The sequence below is a fragment of the Oryzias latipes genome, chromosome 24 (assembly GCF_002234675.1).
Source record: "Oryzias latipes chromosome 24, ASM223467v1".
Classification (NCBI taxonomy): Eukaryota; Metazoa; Chordata; class Actinopteri; order Beloniformes; family Adrianichthyidae; genus Oryzias; species Oryzias latipes.
In genome coordinates, this window is record NC_019882.2 from 20,057,307 (window position 1) to 20,078,817 (window position 21,511).

General features: G+C 41.4%; 1 protein-coding gene across 5 annotated transcripts in view; it reads right to left on the bottom strand.

Annotated features, from left to right (window-relative positions):
• ryr3 (ryanodine receptor 3) overlaps nucleotides 1–21,511 on the bottom strand; it is a 144,542-nt gene that overhangs the window by 27,596 nt on the left and 95,435 nt on the right. For all 5 annotated transcript variants that reach the window (XM_020714745.2, XM_020714744.2, XM_020714742.2 and 2 more), the window contains 26 exons: nucleotides 21,103–21,235; nucleotides 20,360–20,463; nucleotides 20,047–20,182; nucleotides 17,907–18,090; nucleotides 16,251–16,353; nucleotides 14,395–14,515; nucleotides 14,160–14,329; nucleotides 9,526–9,746; nucleotides 9,293–9,383; nucleotides 7,938–8,078; nucleotides 6,890–7,053; nucleotides 6,740–6,818; nucleotides 6,581–6,670; nucleotides 6,370–6,513; nucleotides 5,671–5,733; nucleotides 5,507–5,582; nucleotides 5,305–5,428; nucleotides 5,026–5,141; nucleotides 4,886–4,953; nucleotides 1,962–2,083; nucleotides 1,798–1,847; nucleotides 1,669–1,729; nucleotides 1,348–1,586; nucleotides 1,190–1,271; nucleotides 383–513; nucleotides 188–306 (listed from right to left, as the gene is read on the bottom strand). In XM_020714745.2, coding sequence (XP_020570404.1) covers nucleotides 188–306; nucleotides 383–513; nucleotides 1,190–1,271; nucleotides 1,348–1,586; nucleotides 1,669–1,729; nucleotides 1,798–1,847; nucleotides 1,962–2,083; nucleotides 4,886–4,953; nucleotides 5,026–5,141; nucleotides 5,305–5,428; nucleotides 5,507–5,582; nucleotides 5,671–5,733; nucleotides 6,370–6,513; nucleotides 6,581–6,670; nucleotides 6,740–6,818; nucleotides 6,890–7,053; nucleotides 7,938–8,078; nucleotides 9,293–9,383; nucleotides 9,526–9,746; nucleotides 14,160–14,329; nucleotides 14,395–14,515; nucleotides 16,251–16,353; nucleotides 17,907–18,090; nucleotides 20,047–20,182; nucleotides 20,360–20,463; nucleotides 21,103–21,235 — 3,132 coding nt within the window. The remainder of the gene's footprint in view (nucleotides 1–187; nucleotides 307–382; nucleotides 514–1,189; nucleotides 1,272–1,347; nucleotides 1,587–1,668; nucleotides 1,730–1,797; nucleotides 1,848–1,961; nucleotides 2,084–4,885; nucleotides 4,954–5,025; nucleotides 5,142–5,304; nucleotides 5,429–5,506; nucleotides 5,583–5,670; nucleotides 5,734–6,369; nucleotides 6,514–6,580; nucleotides 6,671–6,739; nucleotides 6,819–6,889; nucleotides 7,054–7,937; nucleotides 8,079–9,292; nucleotides 9,384–9,525; nucleotides 9,747–14,159; nucleotides 14,330–14,394; nucleotides 14,516–16,250; nucleotides 16,354–17,906; nucleotides 18,091–20,046; nucleotides 20,183–20,359; nucleotides 20,464–21,102; nucleotides 21,236–21,511) is intronic.

The following is a 21,511-nucleotide window of genomic DNA, read 5'->3' on the forward strand; positions in this document are numbered from 1 at the left end:
TCTGAATTATGTGTGGTTGCCATGGCGACAGAACACAAGAAGAATAACTAAAGCACTGGATGTGATGAGAAAGTGAGACGATCATTTGGGATGGAATCAGGAAACATCCTTTCAAATTTCACAGAACTTTCCCAGTGATAAAGGGAAGCCTGGGTGTGAGGTGGCAGTGACTCAACCCCTCCCACACCTGCGGCATGTCGCTGTAGCGCGCTCCGGAGTCGGAGATGTCGTTGACGTCCTTAAGCAGTTTGTCCAGGCGAGGCATGTCCAGACACATCTCCTCCACCGTGTCGGGCATGCTCAGGACTGGAACAGAAACACATCCGTCAGCAACAACCGAGGCTCCAGCTCTGCTAAGGTGACAGGTGGGCCGAACACTCACTGGCTCTTTCTCGGGGGGTCTTGGTGTTGAAAACCGAAAGTGGGTTGTGGGCGTTGAGATGGGGCTCCAGGAAAGCAACCGGCATGGCGGCCACCAGAGTGGCCAGACTCTCACCGAGTGCTGGCAGTAGCCTGCAGACGGAAAACTGTTGGACTCTGACACAATTTCATGTGAAGTAAAAGGAGGTGCAGATATAGAATCTAAGAAGTCTTTTCATTCATAAATGTTCAGCCAGGAGCTTTGAAAAGCAGACAACAGGTTTCTTAACCAAAAAAAGAAAACGGGTTCCCGCTCGGCATTCACACGTAAGGAAATATAAAACATTCATTGCAGCGTTTCAGCAGGCAGACAGTGTCACGACGCCGGACGCCATCTTTAATAGTCAGTAGCCTAATAAAAGGGTCGCACAGCAACAACGCAAAAAAACTTGGTGGCCAAATCAATGAAAGACACGTCATTTCAGATAAAATAATGACCTTTTCTTTTAGACTTCTCTATTTTTCTTGTATTCAGATCTCTGAATACTTTAAAAACCTAGCTATGGTTGATATTTAGCAACCATATTAAAGTCTCCAACAATGATTAAGTTTCCCAACCAGAACTGAACCTTTAAACTGTTATATTAACTTTAACTATGTTTATTATTGTTGCTTATTAATATTTTTTAATGCAGTCCAGTATGGAGTAGTTAATGCTTTACATTTAAGGCCACAGACAGTTTTTCTATAGATATTCTGCACCAGACTCCTCCTCCTTCCTTCCTGTTGCCTCAAAGTCGTGCTTGTGAAGGAGTCTTTGACCTCTGACCTCTCCACAAAGATGTTCTTTCCGATTCCCAGAGAGTAGAAGCACATCAGGATTCTGTAGCACGACAGCTGGACGTCGTTCACTGAAACACAGGCGAACATTCAGAAACTCACACCCGCTGTCTGTGAGGAGCCAGAGACTCCTGGAGAGGAACTCACGGAGCAGATCTGCAGCAAACTCGTGCGTCCGGATGTGCTCGAAGAGCGCAGTGAGAATGGGCAGCAGCGCCACGGTCACATAGTTGATGCTCTGGCTGACACTCTTCATCTGCGCACGTGACTGCATGAACTTCCCCAGCTTCAGCATCTCCACCAGCTTTTCCAGGTCCTCTGAAGCGTTCTCAAAGAATGCCTTGAAACTGGCTTTGACCAGCTCAGAGCCAGACTTCATCACCGTCCTACAGGAAGGAGGAGGAGGAGGAAATGCTTGGAAAGCGGGCGCTGACGGGTCATGATGTCCAGTTGATGGGTATAGCTCACCTGGTGTCCAGCGAGTTTGTGAGAATGTGCAAACAGCTGACCATCATGGCAGAGTCACTCCCTGTCACAGAGACGTTACTGCAGATACTGCAGGATTTCAGAGAGCACGCAGGAGCACGGTCGGCTTACCAAAGAGAGAAATCCTGTGCCTGACCAGAGCAGCTAGCTTACAGAACAGGCTGGAGGAAGAAGAAGATAGCAGAGCTGAAGGAGAACTTACAGTTCAGGAAGAGTAGATAAAAAAAAATACAAAGAAAGGAAAGTGTGCCACTACACAGGTGTGTGCAGGTCACCTGGTCACCATCTCTTTCTCCTTGTTGGAGGCGCAGCCGCAGCTGCTCAGGTTCTTGCTAGGTGTGGACAGGAAGTAAAGGCAATGGTTCTTGAAGGTTTGGTCAATCAGGGGGAGCAGCACCTAAGGAGGAGGAGGAGAAGGAGGCGTGGGTTGATGAGTGACCACAGGTCTGTGTGATACTCCCTGGACTGAGAACAATGAGAAGAGTTTTCCTTTAACACTAAAATTCAGTTACATAGCCGTTTCATATAAACCTAATGCTTGTGGCAAGAACCTGTGACCTCTGTATCATCTAGACATTTTTTCAAACTTGCAATGGGCTGACTGCAAGGTCGTTTTCTCTAACCTATGCTGTGGTGTGCGGGGGGGGGGGGGGGGGGGGGGGGGGTGCAAAAAAAGTCTGCAAAAACAGACTTCTCCAGGCTGGAGAAGCTGATCAGGTGGGCTGGCTCTGTGGTTAGCACAAGGCTGGACCCTCTGGCTACTGTAGCAGAGAGAAGGACACTAAAAAAACTAACAGGTAACCTGGACAATGCCACCCACCCTCTGCACACCACCATCAGCAGCCAGAGAAGCACCTTCAGCAAGAGGCTGCTCCTGCCAAGGTGCAGGACTAATAGACTAAGGAACTCATTTGTCCCCCGGGCCATCAAACTCTTTAACCACCACTTAGGAGGGGGGAGGAGGACAGAAGGGAAAGGGCCTGAATGACTTTTTTTTTGTATATGATGTTTTGCAGATATTTAAACTGTTACTTACTGTTTTTACTGTTCTAATTTTTCTGGTTACTGTACTGCTCTTTCCTATACGTATGGCAACCAGTGCTGTATGCGATGGAGATGTCAATTTCCATGCGGGAACCTCCCAAAGGGATAAATAAAGTTGTCTATCTATCTATCTATCTATCTATCTATCTATCTATCTATCTATCTATCTATCTATCTATCTATCTATCTATCTATCTATCTATCTATCTATCTATCTATCTATCTATCTATCTATCTATCTATCTATCTATCTATCTATCTATCTATCTATCTATCTATCTATCTATCTATCTATCTATCTATCTATCTATCTATCTTTTACAAAAATGAGTGGAAAACCAAGGGAGGCTGTTTTAAAGCAGACAAATACAACTATCAATTAATGAGCATGTTTTTTCAGTGGTAGATCGCTGCTCTTGATCTCGGCTTGAGCGACACATCTGTGCAGCTGCAGTTTGAGGGACACATCTGTGCAGCTACAGTTAGAGCGACAAATCTGTGCAGCTGCAGTTTGAGGGACACATCTGTGCAGCTGCAGTTAGAGCGACACATCTATGCAGCTACAGTTAGAGCGACACATCTGTGCAGCTGCAGTTTGAGCGACACATCTTTGCAGCTACAGTTAGAGCGACACATCTGTGCAGCTGCAGTTAGAGCGACACATCTATGCAGCTACAGTTAGAGCGACACATCTGTGCAGCTACAGTTAGAGCGACACATCTGTGCAGCTACAGTTAGAGCGACACATCTGTGCAGCTACAGTTAGAGCGACACATCTGTGCAGCTACAGTTAGAGCGACACATCTGTGCAGCTACAGTTAGAGCGACACATCTGTGCAGCTACAGTTAGAGCGACACATCTGTGCAGCTGCAGTTAGAGCGACACATCTGTGCAGCTGCAGTTAGAGCGACACATCTGTGCAGCTACAGTTAGAGCGACACATCTGTGCAGCTGCAGTTAGAGCGACACATCTGTGCAGCTACAGTTAGAGCGACACATCTGTGCAGCTACAGTTAGAGCGACACATCTGTGCAGCTGCAGTTAGAGCGACACATCTGTGCAGCTGCAGTTAGAGCGACACATCTGTGCAGCTACAGTTAGAGCGACACATCTGTGCAGCTGCAGTTAGAGCGACACATCTGTGCAGCTGCAGTTAGAGCAACACATCTGTGCAGCTGCAGTTAGAGCGACACATCTATGCAGCTGCAGTTAGAGCGACACATCTGTGCAGCTGCAGTTAGAGCGACACATCTGTGCAGCTGCAGTTAGAGCGACACATCTGTGCAGCTACAGTTAGAGCGACACATCTGTGCAGCTGCAGTTAGAGCGACACATCTTTGCAGCTACAGTTAGAGCGACACATCTGTGCAGCTGCAGTTAGAGCGACACATCTATGCAGCTACAGTTAGAGCGACACATCTGTGCAGCTACAGTTAGAGCGACACATCTGTGCAGCTACAGTTAGAGCGACACATCTGTGCAGCTACAGTTAGAGCGACACATCTGTGCAGCTACAGTTAGAGCGACACATCTGTGCAGCTGCAGTTAGAGCGACACATCAATGCAGCTACAGTTAGAGCGACACATCTGTGCAGCTACAGTTAGAGCGACACATCTGTGCAGCTACAGTTAGAGCGACACATCTGTGCAGCTGCAGTTAGAGCGACACATCTGTGCAGCTGCAGTTAGAGCGACACATCAATGCAGCTACAGTTAGAGCGACACATCTGTGCAGCTGCAGTTAGAGCGACACATCTGTGCAGCTACAGTTAGAGCGACACATCTGTGCAGCTACAGTTAGAGCGACACATCTGTGCAGCAACAGTTAGAGCGACACATCTGTGCAGCTACAGTTAGAGCGACACATCTGTGCAGCTGCAGTTAGAGCGACACATCAATGCAGCTACAGTTAGAGCGACACATCTTTGCAGCTGCAGTTAGAGCGACACATCTGTGCAGCTGCAGTTTGAGCGACACATCTGTGCAGATGTGTCTGTGGTCTGAATGACTCGTCTGCGGTCTGGAGATGTTGAAGAAATGCAGATGTTGTTTTGTTTTTGTTTTTTTCCATTTTAACCAAATGATCTCTTTTCTGTTCAGATAAAAGTTCAACCAGTACAGAAGCTGATGGAGAGACTCGTGGCTCTGACCAACCTTAGCGAAGAACTTGATTTCCTGGTCATGAGGGGACTTGTCTGTCTTTCCGCTGGTGGCCATGGCCTCTGCAGTAAAGGTCAACTAGCAAGTCAGCATCAGACCCAATGATGCTGCTTAGCAGAGAGACTCAGACTCACCCAGATGAGCGATGAACTCCTGAGCAGAGTCCACGTATTTCAGGAGTCTCTTGAGGAACTTGAAGGAAAAACGCTTTTCCATGGAAGACGAGTCGAGCTCTAGGTCCTTTAACCCTCTTCAGCAAACAAAAGCCAGATCATATGCATAACTGATCCTTCAGACCAACTGATGATCCATCGACAGTCTGAATGATGATAATCATTACTGATCGTTCAGACTGTGGATGGATCATCAGATCTTTTCTGTGTTTGCAGAAGCTGAAGGTCACAGAGGCTCACCTTGTGATGGCATAGCCACTTATCTGCAGGAACTTGAAGAGCTCCTGTGCCTTCTCTCTGTCTCTGTACTTCTCTTTAGCCGTCAGAGTGTCATATGGCACGAGCAGCGGGTGAGCAACCCCCCCTGCTCAGTTAGAAACAATCATTTTGAGGTCTTTTACATAAAGGTTACCTGAATTTGAACCAGTTTCTGCTACAGCACCTTTGCTCTGCAGCTCTGTTTTCTTCTTCTTGGCCCAGATGTTGTGATAATTCTCTGCAACCACCTCCACCATGCCCTGCAGGAGCAGAGACTCCTCGGGAGTTTTTATTGTTTTCTTTTGTCGTTCTCTGTCATGTGCCTTTGATCAGACGAGGGAAACTAACCTGCAACTCTCGAGACAAAGTGATGTTATGGAGGTCCATGGGGGCGGGACTAAATCCGTCACCCTGCAGATTCAGAACACATAAAGAATTATAGAAACAAAAGAGGATAAAAGGGAAGACTCAAAACAGCAAATAAAGCACACATGTTCAATTAAAAACATAAAGACGCTATTTTCAAATATGCTCCAGTGGAAGACGTTTGTCCAGGTGGAAGACGTCTATCCAGATGAAAGACGTCTATCAATATGGAAGACGTCCGCCCAGAAGAAAGAAGGCCGTCTTGATGGAAGACGTCTGTCCAGATGGAAGACGTTCATTTCAATGAAAGACGTCTAAAATGACGGAAGACGTCTGTCCAGGTGGAAGATGTCTGCCCAGAAGAAGGACGTCTGTCTCGATGGAAGATGACTGTCATGATAGAAGACGTTTGTGCTCCAGTGGAGGACGTCTGTCTAGGTGGAATACGTTTGTTTAAATGAAAGACGTCTCTAATGATGGAAGGCGTCTGTCCAGGTGGAAGACGTTTGTTTAAATAGAAGATGTCTGTAATGATGGAAGACGTCTGTTCTTTCCTAAAACATTCAGGTGAAGAACCCTCTGACTCTTGTGAGGACAGAGAACTAATTGATCCTGGGGTAACACTCCACCGCTCCACCTCTGTCCCACAGCTGTGATGAAAGCAAACATTTTCAAATGGACCTGGGACTCTGACTGGCGTCTCTGCTTTTCACTCTCTCGTTGCTGGAACATGGCTTCTCCCTCCTTGGTCCTCTCGATGTTCCAGCCCATAGCCAGCATGCTCTTCAGCGCCTCCCTCACAGGCCAGCGGTACGTCTCTCTTTCCTGCAGATCCAAGCATAACCGTCACTCTGGAGACTCTTTTTAAAGTGTGGCTTTCAGCAGCTGTTACCTTCTCACTCAGAGCTTTGAAAGGCTTCAGCAGTGGATGGGCTTTGGCCTGCTCGTCCAGACTGTCTCCATGTTTCCAGCCTGCAGACATCTGCAACAAAAGCCTCATCATTATGAACGCTCAGCCTTTCATCCTGACATGAGAACGACCAGGGCATACTTTCTCTGAGCTCCACTTATCATGGCAGTGCTCTGCGTACTTGTTGGCAGCGTACTCCAGTTTTTCAGGAAGGGAGATGCTGAAACAAGAAACAGCTTTATCAGCCACAGGATGCGGGGGGGGGGCTTTGACTCTGTAGAAATGACTGACTTGGCCGTGCTGACGGGTTTGGGGTCGAAATGGCCCTGCGCATCCACCGATCCTTGTTTCTCCAGACTCGCCGCTAAGCTGGTGTCCACAAAGTCTGGCGGCAGTGCTCCGGCGATGGCACACAGGCAGGATTTGGCCATTTTGAAGAGTTCAGCGTCGTACTTCTACACATTCAGAGGACAGACAGACAGAAGGGGTCACACTGCAGACTCCAGTTCAGATGAAGGAGTACGAAGAACCAAACATTAAAACTGCAGTCTGACGGCTGAATGATTCATGCTGCTCACGGAGAACTCACTTCACCGCCTCTGACAAACGCCTCTCTGGAGGCTCCGATGTTCATGAAAGCAAACATCCTTTTCGGAAAGTCCAACAACAAGCTTAACTTATTTTAAAAGAATCACAAAGGAAAACGGCAACTTTCATGGCAAAAAAAAGTTTTAGAGAAAAACAGAGACAAACAAAAACTGTTTAAATGAGGCTTGAGACTGGGTTTTATTGCTGCCAAAAGGTTTTCAGTTACAATAAAAAAATAGTTTAGTATTTGAATTATGCATCTTTTCCTAATAAATAATTTAGAAATGATCTAATGGCACAAAAGTAAAATGTTCATATGTTTTTGCAAAAGGAAACAAAAAAAAGATTTAGAAAATTATTTTAAGTCTTTTGGTAAAGAGTCAGTATTATGAGCAGAATTTAGTCCCAGAAACACAACAAAATCTGTTTACATACATAAAAACAGGTTATTGTAGGCCGGTCTAGATCTAATCCATCATAATTTAACATCTGCATAACCATCTGAGTTAATTGGACCTCTTGCCTGTTCAGCTGCTTCCTTTAGGGGGCGCCATTTCTGATTCCAAGTTTCCTCTGAAGTTCCATCTCAAACACATCATCAGTTTTATTTTTCCACCTTATTGTTTGTCTCATTCTTTTATTCTTTAAAGTACCTTGTACCCAATCACAGTGGTGGAAAATTGGGAGCATTTTTTTGCAACATGGTCCTATAGGGGGCAGCAGTGAGACCAGAACATGTTTGCGAGCGTACCTTCTGAGACAGCGAGTCAAAGATTCCCCAGAAGAGTTTCTTGGTGAGCAACAGCTCCTCTTCAGAAGCGATGCCGAAGCTGCCCATACCTGACGGCAGACAGTAGTACTTCCAGTTCTGCTCGTAGTGGTTGGTCAACAGCTGCAGATCATGGAAAGATCAGCGTTAAAAGTGAGAGACAGTGTCTTGACCTTCAAGGTGGACCTAACATGAACTCTTTATCCAAAAGACATTATAAGAAACGGAAGAAGCAGCACAGAATGCGGCCAAACCTCTAAAAACTCGCCTTACAATCAGTGCACTGATGTCACTGTTGGTGGAAAAGTCTTCAAACCAAGCCAAAGTGAAACAAGTCATTCCTAAAGAACATCAAGAGCTGCCCTTCTCAGAGGAACAACAACAACTTCACAATGAACAATGCAGAACCAACAGAACAAAGTTCAAACTTCCTCCTCTGATTTGATTGTTTGACCTTGGGATCAGAAGTCCATTGTTTCACCACTGAACCAGAAAACTGTTTTGAATGTCTAAAATCGACAGGAATTTCCTAAAAATCAGTTCAGGAGACGATCTTTGTCTGGGCAAGAATTTTATCTAAAATCCTCCAACTTTACTGCTAATAACCAGACTTTATGACTGCACTAAACAGAACACAACTATCAAACCTCTAACAAGAAGAAAAGTCTTTTATTGAACTTTATGGTGAAGATATGACAGGCCTACAAGTCCAAAAGGTTCATCTCGAGCTGTTTAACCCTTGTGCTATCTTAGATGACCCCCCCTTACATTGACGTGTTCTCCCTACCATGACAAAGGTGGATAAAGGTGGAAAGATTTCATGTAATCCATGGACACCAGTGAAGATCACAAATCATTGAAGAAAAAAGGTTCAGAGCACTGTCTAGTGGGTCTAGATGACCCAACTCCCAACGTTAAAGTGCCTAGGATAACACAAGGGTTACAGAGAGACACAGTCAGAGCTCCATGGAACAAGTTGGAACAGCCTAACAGTCTGACATTCCTAAAACTGGAGCCAGGTGGATGATGGGTCTGGATTCTCTGTGTTTGTGGGAATTAGCCTGTCTGTCATCTGAGCCAACTGAGGAGTCCGGTGGAGGAAGGATCATGGTAGGGGATTGTTTGTCAGGGTATAGATGCAAAATGCTTGACTTAAACCTTTTGAACAGTTTTTAGACTCTGTTCTGACCTCAAAATGAAACGCCTCTTAGTTCTATTAAATCTTTTAAACAGTTTTCTTTTAAATAAACTGTCTAAAATAGATCCCTGAGGTACTCCACTGAGGACTCCATCGATGCAGCTGGGGAACATGGTGAAAATATGTTTCATAATCTCACCCGCAGAGGTATCTTGCAGTATTCTGACAGCATGGGAACGTCGAACACCAGCCGCCTGAGCAGCTGCTGCATCATAGAGGGTCGCAGATGTCTGAGAAAATAAATCAGACGTCACATTTTCTTCTCCATGCAGAGCCAGACGATAGCTCCTCTATCCAAACTAAAATACATGTCTCCATATTTTTAGTCATCAAAAGGACTCGTCTGCAGCTGTGAACTCAGAGAGAACATACTTGCAGATGGTGAGCAGACAGTCCTCGATGGCGTCCCTCTGGGCTTTGGTGAGCGAACGGCCTTTCGACAGCCGGTAGATGGTCTCCAGCGTGGAGTCCACCAGCTGAGCGTAATGCTCAGTGTTGGCAAACAGGGCGGCACAGCGCGTCAGCAAAGGTAGCAGTGCCGAGCCGATGTACCTGTTCATGGCCAGAGCCGTCTCTGTGGTGCTCAGCACCTCCTGAGGGTCAGAGGGTCCAACAGACATAAATGGTAAATGGTGTGTACTTATATAGCGCTTTTCTACCTACAAGGCCCAAAGCGCTTTACAGTCACATACCCATTCACACAGTCACACACACATTCACACACACATTCACACACTGGTGCATTCTTTCATTATCAGCATGTAGTTTAGCATTTTCAGCATTTTTGATTTTGATTTTCTTGATTTTATTGATTTATTTCAAGCATTGTAGTCAAAGCAATAAAGAATTTACACATATTTATCAAACTCATTACAGAAATGATGAAATGCATAGATTAAAAAGACAGAAAACAAAACAAAAAAGTCACTTAAATCATATATGCTTAATTAAATACAGTGATCATTAACTGAGATATAAGTAGAGTTTGATTTATTGCTTGAAAAGGAGTGGGAAGAAGCAAGCTTATATAATCCCTACTGAGTTCATTCATTTGATAGTTTAACAGTGTTTTTAAATCCGGTTCTGATCAGATAGATTCTCTTCAAGTAACAAAACCCAGTGCCTAGAAATGATTGATGATCTTCAGAAAACATTCATTCATGGTTTCAGTAAACAGTAACAATACCGATATGTAATAATAATTGATTATCATTAGAACACACATGGATTTCTGTAACACTTTTGATTAAGACATTATTTATTTCAATTGAGAGCTCTTTATTTGCATTGAAGTTTCCAAAAAACATCACTTGGGTTTTATCTAGGTTCAAAGATAATTTTATTTTATTTAACTCTGTGTTTACCACATTGATAAGTTCCCTATGATTGTCTGTAGAATAGAATATGTTTGTGTCATCAGCAAATAATATGAGTTTCATAAGCTTTGAAACATTGAATATGTCATTTATGTAAATATTGAATAGCAGTGGGCCTAGAATTGATCCTTGTGGAACACCACAACTTATCTCTTTGGTTTCTGATGTATATTCATCAATCTTGACAAATTGTTTTCTTCCCGTTAAATAGCTTTTGACCCAAGTTAGTGCTAGTCCTCTTATCCCATACACTTCCAGTTTGTCAAGTAGGATGTCATGATTGAGAGTATCAAATGCTTTTTTTAAGTCAATGAAAATTCCAGCTGCATATTTCTTTTTGTCCAGAGCATTTGTGATTTCCTCCACAGCCTCAATGATAGCCAGTGAGGTTGATCTATTTTCTCTAAAACCATATTGGTTTTCTTTTATAATGTTATGTTTTTCAATATATAAAGCTAATTTATCATTGAATATTTTCTAAAATTTTTGAGAATTGTGGAAGAAGAGAAACAGGTCTATAGTTTGTAAATTGGTGTTTGTCTCCACTCTTATAGATAGGAATCACTTTGGCTATTTTCATTTGGTTTGGGAATCTCCCAGTTCGTAAGGATAAGTTACATATGTATGTCAGAGGCTTAGATAAACTATAAATGACTTTTTTCACCACCTTCATATCTATATTGTGAGGTATTGGAGCCAGGGTGAGAATGGGTTTTGTTTCAGCTTTTATTTTGTTACTTCCCGTATCTCACATGTCCTCTCATTTCAGTTGTCTTGACCTTCCCTCAGTGTGTTCACCTGCCCTCCCTGATGTGCGCACCTGTTTGTAATTGTTTAATCTATCCTCATGCTTATAGTCTGCGTCTCCCCTGCAATTGTTGCCAGATTGTTTTGTGCTGTTCACAGAGTTACATGAATCTTTTGGCTTAAGAGCAAATTGACGATTAAATTCGAGTTCTCATTGGAAGATCCTGCGTCCTGCAATTTTGTGTCTACCTCATATCTTGACATATATCCTCACAATCTTTTGAGTTTTACTCTTGAAATTATTCACAATTGATATCAGCTCATTTTCGTTCACATCAGAGAGAAAGATTGAGTGTGGGATCCTTTCGATGGGTGAATTATTGTCTTTGCTAGTTTTGCATTTTGGGATTTCCGCTGCCAACTCTGGACCCACGTTTACAAAATAGTTATTGAGACCGTTTGCTGCTACATTGATGTCATAGCTTTGACCCTTGTCATCTGTAAAGTAATCTGGATAAGTTCGCTTTTTTGTCCCATTTTTAATGATGTTATTTAATATTTCCCAAACTCGCTTTACGTTGTATTTATTTTCATTCGGTAGATTATTGAAGTACACTTTTTTACTGTAACGTGTTATTTCATTCATTTATATTATTATGTTTTACGAATTTTTTATAGAGGTTATTTTTCTTTTTACAAGCATTTTGTAGACCGCTGGTTAACCAAGGGCATTTGGCAAATTTGTTCTTGAATTTATAAATTGGACAGTTCTTATTGTAAAGTGAGCTAAATATTTCTAAAAAACATTTATAAGCAATATCGACATCTTTCTCTCTGTACACAGAGTTCCAGTTTTGTCTGGATAAGTCATTATTCAGAGCATTCATGTTTTTTTCATTTCTTAACCTTTTGTAGACTGGTTCTTTTATCATTTTCTTTGTCTTCACCTTGATGTCAAATAGTGCAAAAACTGGTAAATGATCAGTTATGTCACATATCATTAGTCCACTCATATGAGTGTATTCTATATTATTTGTAAAAATATTATCAATAAGAGTAGCACTTTGAGGAGTGATCCTGCTGGGTCTTGTTAATGGTTGGATATAAACTCATTCCATACATTCTGCTGATAAAGTCGTCGGCTGCTTTATGTTTGCTGGGGTTTATCAGATCGATATTGAAGTCTCCACAGATGTATAATATTTTGTTATTTAGAGAGGTAAACATCTTTTCCATCCAGTCACTGAACATTTCTAAGCTTGACCCTGGTGACCTATAAACACAGCTTATAATGACATTTTTCCCTGAATTCTTACATATTTCAATTGTTAGACATTCCAGTATTCCATCCACTGCGACAGACAATTTATCAATTACCGTAAACTTCATATTTTTTTCCACATATATTGCGACTCCTCCACCTTTTTTGTTTACTCTGTTCACATAGTTAAGTTCATAGTTTTCCAATTCAAAGTCAGCGTCTTTGTCGCGGCTGAACCAAGTCTCAGATATGGTTATGATATCATGTTCTGTAAATAGTCCTTGATGTCTTCAAAGATGGTATACATGCTTCTGCTGTTAAAGTGAATGATTGACAGTTTTTCTACTGGGTTAACAGAGTTTTTAAAGTCATCTATGCTGTAGTATTTGCAGTCCATATTAACAGTGGAAAAGAATTGATCAGGGTCGATGTCTTGAAGGTTGTTGTCATTATCACTGAATATTTTAAGGTCGGTTTGCTCACCATTCAGATCTCTCTGAGAGTTTTGGTTGCGGGTGATTGTTGTAGAAAAAGTGTTGTTTTTTTAGAAGCCATGGATAGTAGAGTTTGTCTCCTCATCTCGTAAGACCAGCATCTTCACGTATCTCTTGTTTAGACTGTAGTGGGTAAATATTTTTCCAAATCTTGCAGGCTCCTGACAAGAACAACCTTGGACTGCTCAGGGGAGCCACAGAGTTTGGCATAAATTTTACAGTCTTTTACCCAGGTTCCCTGAATTTTCCCCTGCTTTTTCAAGTAACGTGCTCTTCTGGCGATGGCGGCATTCCTTTTCGTGAGGTTGTCATTCATTAAAACGTTGGTTCCCCTCAGATTTAAAAAAAATACATTTTTTTCTACAGCTAATTTTACTAATAACACAAATAAACATGTAGGATGTGAAATTCACATCATTTATCTCTGTTCAGGTTTTCTTCAGTTACTTTTTTCTTTCCAAATTCACTTTAACAAGATATCATTTTATTGTAGCAGAAGAATCGACTTAAGCTTTTCTTGAATTTACCATAGTTTTATGGCATTATAAGGATTTTTAAAAATCTTTTCTGCTGGGTTACATTTTTTTGCATGGAATTGACCCCCTTATCTAATAATTTTAATAATGATTTTCATAATAATTTTCATAATAGTTTTTAATAATTTATTATGAATGTCATTTTTGATTTCCTTTTTTGATGTTATATTATATAGATTATTTCTGAATGTCGTTTTTGCTGCCACAGATAAATGAAAATTCCCCATTGTGGGATTAATAAAGTCATCTATCTATCTATCTATCTATCTATCTATCTATCTATCTATCTATCTATCTATCTATCTATCTATCTATCTATCTATCTATCTATCTATCTATCTATCTATCTATCTATCTATCTATCTATCTATCTATCTATCTATCTTAGATTTATGTAAGTTTTTTTGAAAGAAAACATCATCAGCATAGAAAGACAACATACTGTAAGGAGATGGAGTTTCTCATGACCTTTTTTCTTAATAAGACCGTCATTTACATATTCATAGTGTGCTCATTTTACTTTCTATGCATCGACAATGGACTATCAGACTGACTTTAAATGAACCAGAGATCAGGAAAGATCCAGACTCACAGTGTCCAGAGACGCAGAGGCTTTCAGGTCAGGGAGGAAGCCGACCTCCAGCAGCTGGAGCAGGAAGCTCTGGTCCTCGATGCCATACACTCTGTCTAGGAAAAGCACCATAGGGGCCTTGTGGTCCGGACAGAAAGAAGCAGACATGTCCGGTTCTGTCACGGTGCCATCTGTGGGTCAAATACAGTTTTAGGAGAATGTTTTCAAAGGTCATCTATGCTCTGCGTCTGCATACCTTTATGAACCACCGGCATGTTGAGGGGGATGCTGATGATGCCGACCAAGTCAGAGGTGGGAACCAGAGAGCGCAGTATGGCCCGGATACGCAGCGCCTCCCCTTTACCGGCGTTGATGAGCTGCAGCAGAGGTTAGAAAAACCACAAGAAGTTTAAAGACTCTCCAGCGACTTTCAGGCTAAAGGTTTATGTCAGAAAGGGACAGAAACTCACTTAACTGCATCTAAACAAACCGCAAAACCTCAGAAACAAAGAGACAGAAGTAAGGTGTTTAAAGAAATCTTAATCGCAAAAGAAACTATTTACATCAACCGTAAAGCATGGTAGGGGAGAGATGAGAATGTGGGCTTTTTCAACAGCCACAGCAGCTGCAAACCTCTAAAATGGATGGGATATTACGCCTTTTTCCTTGATCTGTTGTGGAACAGAATAATCAGCTGCTGTGATCTGCAAAAGAACCTTGGAGAACCAAAGACAGAAAAATAAAGAAATCTCTCTACAGACGCGTGACCTGGGGATGAGGCTATTTGTAGGAGAAATCTGGACTGTCCAACCAGCAACTGGATTGTGGAGAGTGAGGGCCTTCTAGAGCTTAGGAGTCTACTGTCAATCAAAACAAAGCCGTTGAATGGTAACAAATTTAATGCTTATGTGACTGGATGATAAAATTGATCAATCATAACAGATCAGGTAGGCATGAAACTGAGATCAGACTCTTTAAACCAGAGGGTGTATTGACTTTCTGTCTCCATGTTGTCAAAAACAGCCTCTAAAAGCTGCGCTAGTTAAAGAAGCTGTAGATCACAGAAAGGAGAGCAGTGATGTGCTGCTTTCAGCCAGCAAAGCACGGATCTGCACTAGAAGTAAGATCTTAAGAACGAGCCCGAGTCAGAAATGGCACCAAATGACAATCATTACGTTCGGGTCGGTTCGGGCCGGTTCGGGCCGGGCTTCTCTCTCGCGGAACTCTATGCCACAACAGCGAGCTTGACTACGCGCGCGGCTGCAGCGACCACTCTCTGTTTGAAAGAAAATAACTTTCATGATCATAAAAATATGTAAATTATTTTACCTTTAAGAAATCTGGCGTTTTTTTTCTGCCAAAAATACTATGGGATAAATTGAACTTTCGGGTTTGCTTCGGGCTCGGGCCTGCAAATCAAGTTAATTGGTTGGGTTCGGACCGGGTTCGGCTTTAATGCCCGCGGCCCTGTGTCGGGTCGGGCTGGATTTTTTAGGCCCGATCTTACCTCTAATCTGCACACAAGCAAGAAGAACACTTCTGCTAAAAATCAAGAACCTGACATGCGATCCTATGTTTAACAGAAATCTGATGTGACACACTACCCTAATTTAAAATTGAAAATGTTAAAGGTTGTAGTTTCAGGAGCAGGTTTCAGAAGACACAATTTTCCCTTTCATTTCTATCTTAAACTCACCTGTTTGGATTTTATATGAGTGGATTGGAAAGGTGGATGAAATAACAAAACTCACGTTTGACAATGTGCGTGTCTGCATGTGTGTGTAAGTGTGTTGGTATTTATCACATCGTGGGGACAACGGTCTGGTTACACAGTCATGGGATGGGTACCAGATTCACAGTTAGGGCCAAAACATGTGCACGTTATGTTTGTGCGTGCGGTCATGTGTAAATGTTTGAGTGTGCACCTGCGTCTGTGCATGTGCGTCTGTGTGTTTGCATGTGTGTGCACGCAATTGTGTGTTGAGTGCATTGATCTTTCTGAATCTTCTAAAGCACCATAAACCTTGATGATGATAAACGTGATGATCATGTGTTCTCCATATGTGGATTTTCCGTTTTGATCTCAGTGACGGATTTAGAGAAAAGCCTCACATGCATCTCTGGAGCACAGCGTCCCAGCAGGTCAATGAGGGCAGAGTAGAAGGACATGATGGCGTTTCCCATGTGAATAACTTCTTCTTCCTCTTCAGCAGACCTGAAACATTGTCCATGAAACTCAAAGTCATTGACTGTTTACAGGCAAAACCAAATGAAGACTTTCATTCCTCCAGGTAGATTCCATCATAGTAGGTTTAAAGGTTGTCATCTGGACTTGTTTTTTAAAGTTGAAGACGTTTCACCTCTTATCCAAAAGGCTTTGTCAATAAGAGGTGAAACGTCTTCAACTTTAAAAACCAAGTCCAGATGACAACCTTTAAACCTACTACTGTTTTTGCCCTCAGTGGCTTTTAATGAGCTTTTCATTGAACTGAAGTGAATTTTGAGCTATAAATGTTTTTAATTTTTATTTTAGAATTTAACTTTTTTTTTTTGCTAAGAGGATTTTGTTTTACAGGTTTTGATTTGGTGGTTTTTTTTATTATAAAAAGTGTTAAAGTACTATCTAACACGTGTTTAAAAATATTAGCATGACATCCAGCGTAGTACACCCCGACTCTTAGAGATGCCTACAAAATAAAGAATTGTCACAGTTCAAGGTGTGTTGGATTTTTGACAATTGTCTCCTGTTGTACAGCTGTACAATAGGCTCCACCTTTCACCCGTCTCTATGACAACCCCTAGAGACAAAGCAGAGACGAGGTGAACATTTGCTCTTGTTTCACACTAGATAAATGAGACCATACTGCCAGAACTATTTTAGCATAAAAAGGGAAAAAATGCCATCAGGTAATTTTTTCTAAAACTCTGATCTGGATATTAGAGGTTGGGTTGGGTTGGGTTGGGATGGGTTGTACTGGATTGGATCCGATCCTATCAGATTAGAGTAAATTTGATTGGATAAATTGTCTTTGCACACTTCAAGACAATGAAATGCAGTTAGCATTCAATCAAAAGTACATTTTTGCAGTACAAATTATTTGTTACACAAACAAATCAACATTTTGAAAGTATAGCAGCATCTAACAACATGCAGATATTAAAGTATCTTACAGTATACAGAGGAAGGTAGTTATTAGTAATGCAAATGACTATAGTGTTTTGTTGAAGACAGTATTATATACCTTTAAATATTTTAATGTCTAAACAACACTAGGAGGAGTTAAGAAGTTGTGCAGATGAGCAATAGAGCTTGTACCAAAATTTTATATTTAAAATCACTGCTGTAAGACAGTTGTGAGAAATTTGAGCAAAAATTAAAATTCAATAAAAATATTTTGAATTTCATAACAGTATTTTACAATGGTGCCACCAGGTGGCACTATTTGGATAGGTTTGAAAAACCCCTTCAACATTTTTCCACTTTTTACCTTATATTTTTAAGTATGTAGATGCACTAAAGTAATAAAAATGTTGTTATTAACAAAGTTAACACAATTCTTAAAATTGGGACAGATATTAAACCTGGATAATTTATATTTTAAAGCTACATTTCTGATTTAAGAAGTTTGAAAACGGGACATTTTAAAACAAGTATTATTGTTTTAAATTGTTTTCCTGGATGATGATGTCGTTGAGTCTACAGAAACAAACTGATCAGAAGGATGAAGAACAGCAGCAGCAGCCTGAAGTGGTTGCTTGGACTAATACCCAGTAACGTCTCCAGCGGAGGTCTTGGGCAGGTCCAGAGCAGGATCCTCGGAAATCTTGATGGCTTCCTTCATGGCAGCCAACAAACCCTGCCCCCCCTCCCCCCGGAGGGCGGGCCCAAAACACTCAGGACGTCGGATCAGCAGCTTCACCACCACGTTGGCGTTTTCCTCCACGCTTTCACCTGGAACCAAAGGAAGCCCTTCCGATCAGCCTCTGCAGCGCATCAAACGTCTATCAGCTTCACGGAAAAGATGTTTAAAATCAGCTGGATCCCCTGAAGCAGCTCTCAGCACCTCCCAGAACCTCTGATGCATTTTTCATCCAGGAAAAGCTGAGTCATTTTTCAGTTCCTTGGCAGCCGTCCCTTTTCTACATCATCTCATTTCTGTCAGAGTGTCATACTTCAGCTCGTCCAAACTCTTGTTCTGACAAATAATGGATCCCACAGGAGCCACCAAAGGTCACACAGGAGGAGCTCATCTTTCATTGGCTGAACAGTCATTGTTTTTTAAAGACCATGGCATTGTTCTAGGAACAGATAAATGTGCCATCAGTTTTAATTTTGTCAGGATTCTTCAGAACAACAGCAAAAGGTCATGTAGATCTAGGTCATGTGGTATAATGACTGTCCTACTCGTACAGGGAACACTACCACACTGTATGATCACATGTCTTTGCTCAAATTAAAGTGTTAGCAAAAAAAATATTTCCAGCACAAATTTCAAAGTAAAGTAAAAACAGATGGATTCCCTTTGATTATTGTGTTTAAATGTCTGGGGTTTCATAAACACTGACATAAATGAGCCATAACTGTAAATGTATAACATCATACCTTTACAAAAGACTCCTTAATGACATCCCAAGGAGTTTCTACAAACTTTTATTATCATCAAACGATCGCAAACCTTTCTCCAAACCTTTCCCTGTAGGGCTTTTCCTTCTGTCAATTTGATTTGAAATATTCTATCAAAATGCTCACCTTCTAATGGGCTATTTAATGACGAAACAGAGACTGCAGTTTCATGATTTAAAAAAAAACCTCATTCATACCTTTTTCTAAACGACAAGGAATATTGGCAAATGATGTTTAACGGTATTATACAAGTATTGTGAGCGTGGTAAGTTGAACCATTTGTTGCTACAGAAAAGATGAGAAATTATGCAAATGACACAAAAACTGGTTTACAGTAGAAGACATGACAAAAACTGTACGGTTGATATGAACCTATAACCTTGCAGACTTGCATATCTTAAATCCTGGTTGGTGGTTGTTAAGGCAGAGCCACGTCACAATACATTCTGTTTAGACGATAGAAAATATCGATTGATCGAAAATATCTATTTTCCAGACATCTTTTGTCGCGTTTTCTATGTCTGTACTTTACGAACCATTTACAATACTGCTTTATGTCAAAACATTCCTTCTGTGGAGGAAGAAGGTAGCAGACTTGTTTCAGACCAGTTTATATCTGAATGTCCAGCAAACCCAAACCGAAGGCCTTGGATGTAACATTACTTTTTGTTCAACAGTAGTTGTTCTTCTATTTCACGGAGGTTTTTTTTGTATAGAAGACCCACATGGACCAGACAACAGTAGAGTTTGCAGACTCCCGGGACGAACACAACAAACATATTGTTTCACCTGTGTTAGAACCAGGACTAAGAACCCAGAGTCAATAAAAAAATAGCTGTAATAGCAGCTTTGTATAATGAACAGAAGCGCTCATAAAACGATCTGTCCATGGCCGTCTTCCCATAACTGATCATTAATCGAATGTGCAAACAACATTTCTGTATTTTCATGTATATTTTTCATCAAGATATGAAACTGGTCATATCCTCCAGCCTTACGGGTTTCTGTGTTGTTTAAAGTTGAAACCTTATTTTTATTCCTCCATCAATGTAACACAGAGGCTAAAAGTGTGAGTGTTGCTGCTCCAGCAGTCTTTATAACATACACAATGTATTTATTATGTCTGGACATCTTCAATACAGTTATTTCAGTTTCATCCTGAGCTAAAATTGTTATTCCTGTTGAATCAGTAAATGTTGATCCCTAACTTTTCTCAACAGCTGATCTTTTCTTCACAGAAAAGTTTCAGTCAGGAGATGAGAGGTCAGTGGTGGACAGACTCACCATTACAAAAGACGGCGAACCTCAGGAAGGACAGGTAACGTTCTCCTTCTATGGGGTTCCATCCAATGTCAGGGTAACCTTTAGCAACCAGCATGGCGCAGCTCTGTAGGCCGCATCCCGCCAAGTACATCACCACCTGCACACAAATAAAGCTGCTGCACTGAGAGGGTTTTAACGGAAGGACACAAAGCAGGAATTAATTTTCTTTAATTTTTTGGTTAATCCAACATTAACAAAGCTAAATTTGAACGTATAGCTGACACTAATGGATGTGGAGGAAAGTGGAAAAGTTATTTATCGGGTTGAGACCGACCTTCTCCAGGTCAGGCTCCTCCAGAGCCAGAGCCAGGCCGTTGTTGTCCATGACCGAGGAGGCTGCAACGTCAAGCGGAGTGGAGCCCCGCATGGCTTCAGAGGCTGAACTCAAAAAAAAAATTTAACAAAAAAACAGAGAGCAAAGCAGTCAGAGGACACAGAACCACCCCTGTCTATGCAGGTTTAAATAAAGATAAAAAAAATAAATTAACAATAAATGTTCTAAGCAGCTTCAGTCAGCAAACAGAGGCTCATCGGAACAGTTCATGCCTGTTTAAATGCCATTTGTTAGCACATTTTGTGTCCTCTTTGAGGTTTTCAGCTCCTTAAAACACAGATTTAGTAAAACAAAGATGAATCACTTTGACCACAAAACCTAAAATATTCCTGTTCAGAAGAACTTTTATGGAGGAAAAAACGAGAAATTCAAGAAAAAATATTGATTTTTTCAATAGTTTATGTATAAATGCTAATCATGACAAATAAATAAATACAAACTTTTTAATCCAAAATTAACGAAGAGCACTTTTTGTATGAATAGATTTTGAGATTTATCCAATTTTTACAGTTTCAAGACAATTTTACTTTTCCTAATTAAAAAGTCATGCTTACTATTAGTTGCCCTTTTTTACCTGTAAAAACAGTAGAAGATATCTACAACAAGAAAGAACTAACACACACAGAAGCACTGAAGCCTCAATGAGTCCTGGAGCTTCTCAGAGGGACCTCACTGGGACTCACCCAGACCCACGCTGCTGTTCTCCAGCAGGTAGCTCAGGTGGTCAAACATGGCCTTCTGGTTCTGCCGGCTGATGCGGCAGAAGTAACACAGGAAACGACAGCAGCTGGCCACCATCTTTGGGAAGGCAATTTTCTGTGCAGGAAAACAAAGAAGCCTCACATCTCAACAACAACGAGAACTTAAAATATCCATCTTGTCATTTTTATAAACCCACTTTCGGGGTCACAGGGTTGCTAGAGCTTCTCCTAGTCACTGATGTATGAAGGTGGGGGACACCCTGGACAGTTTAACAGTCCATCGCAGGGCAGGACTCTGAATATATAAATCATCAAAGTATCATCAAATCTCAACACCCTGGAGAACCCAAGAACAATTATTCTTCTGGGCTTTTAAAGTTAATTTGACAAT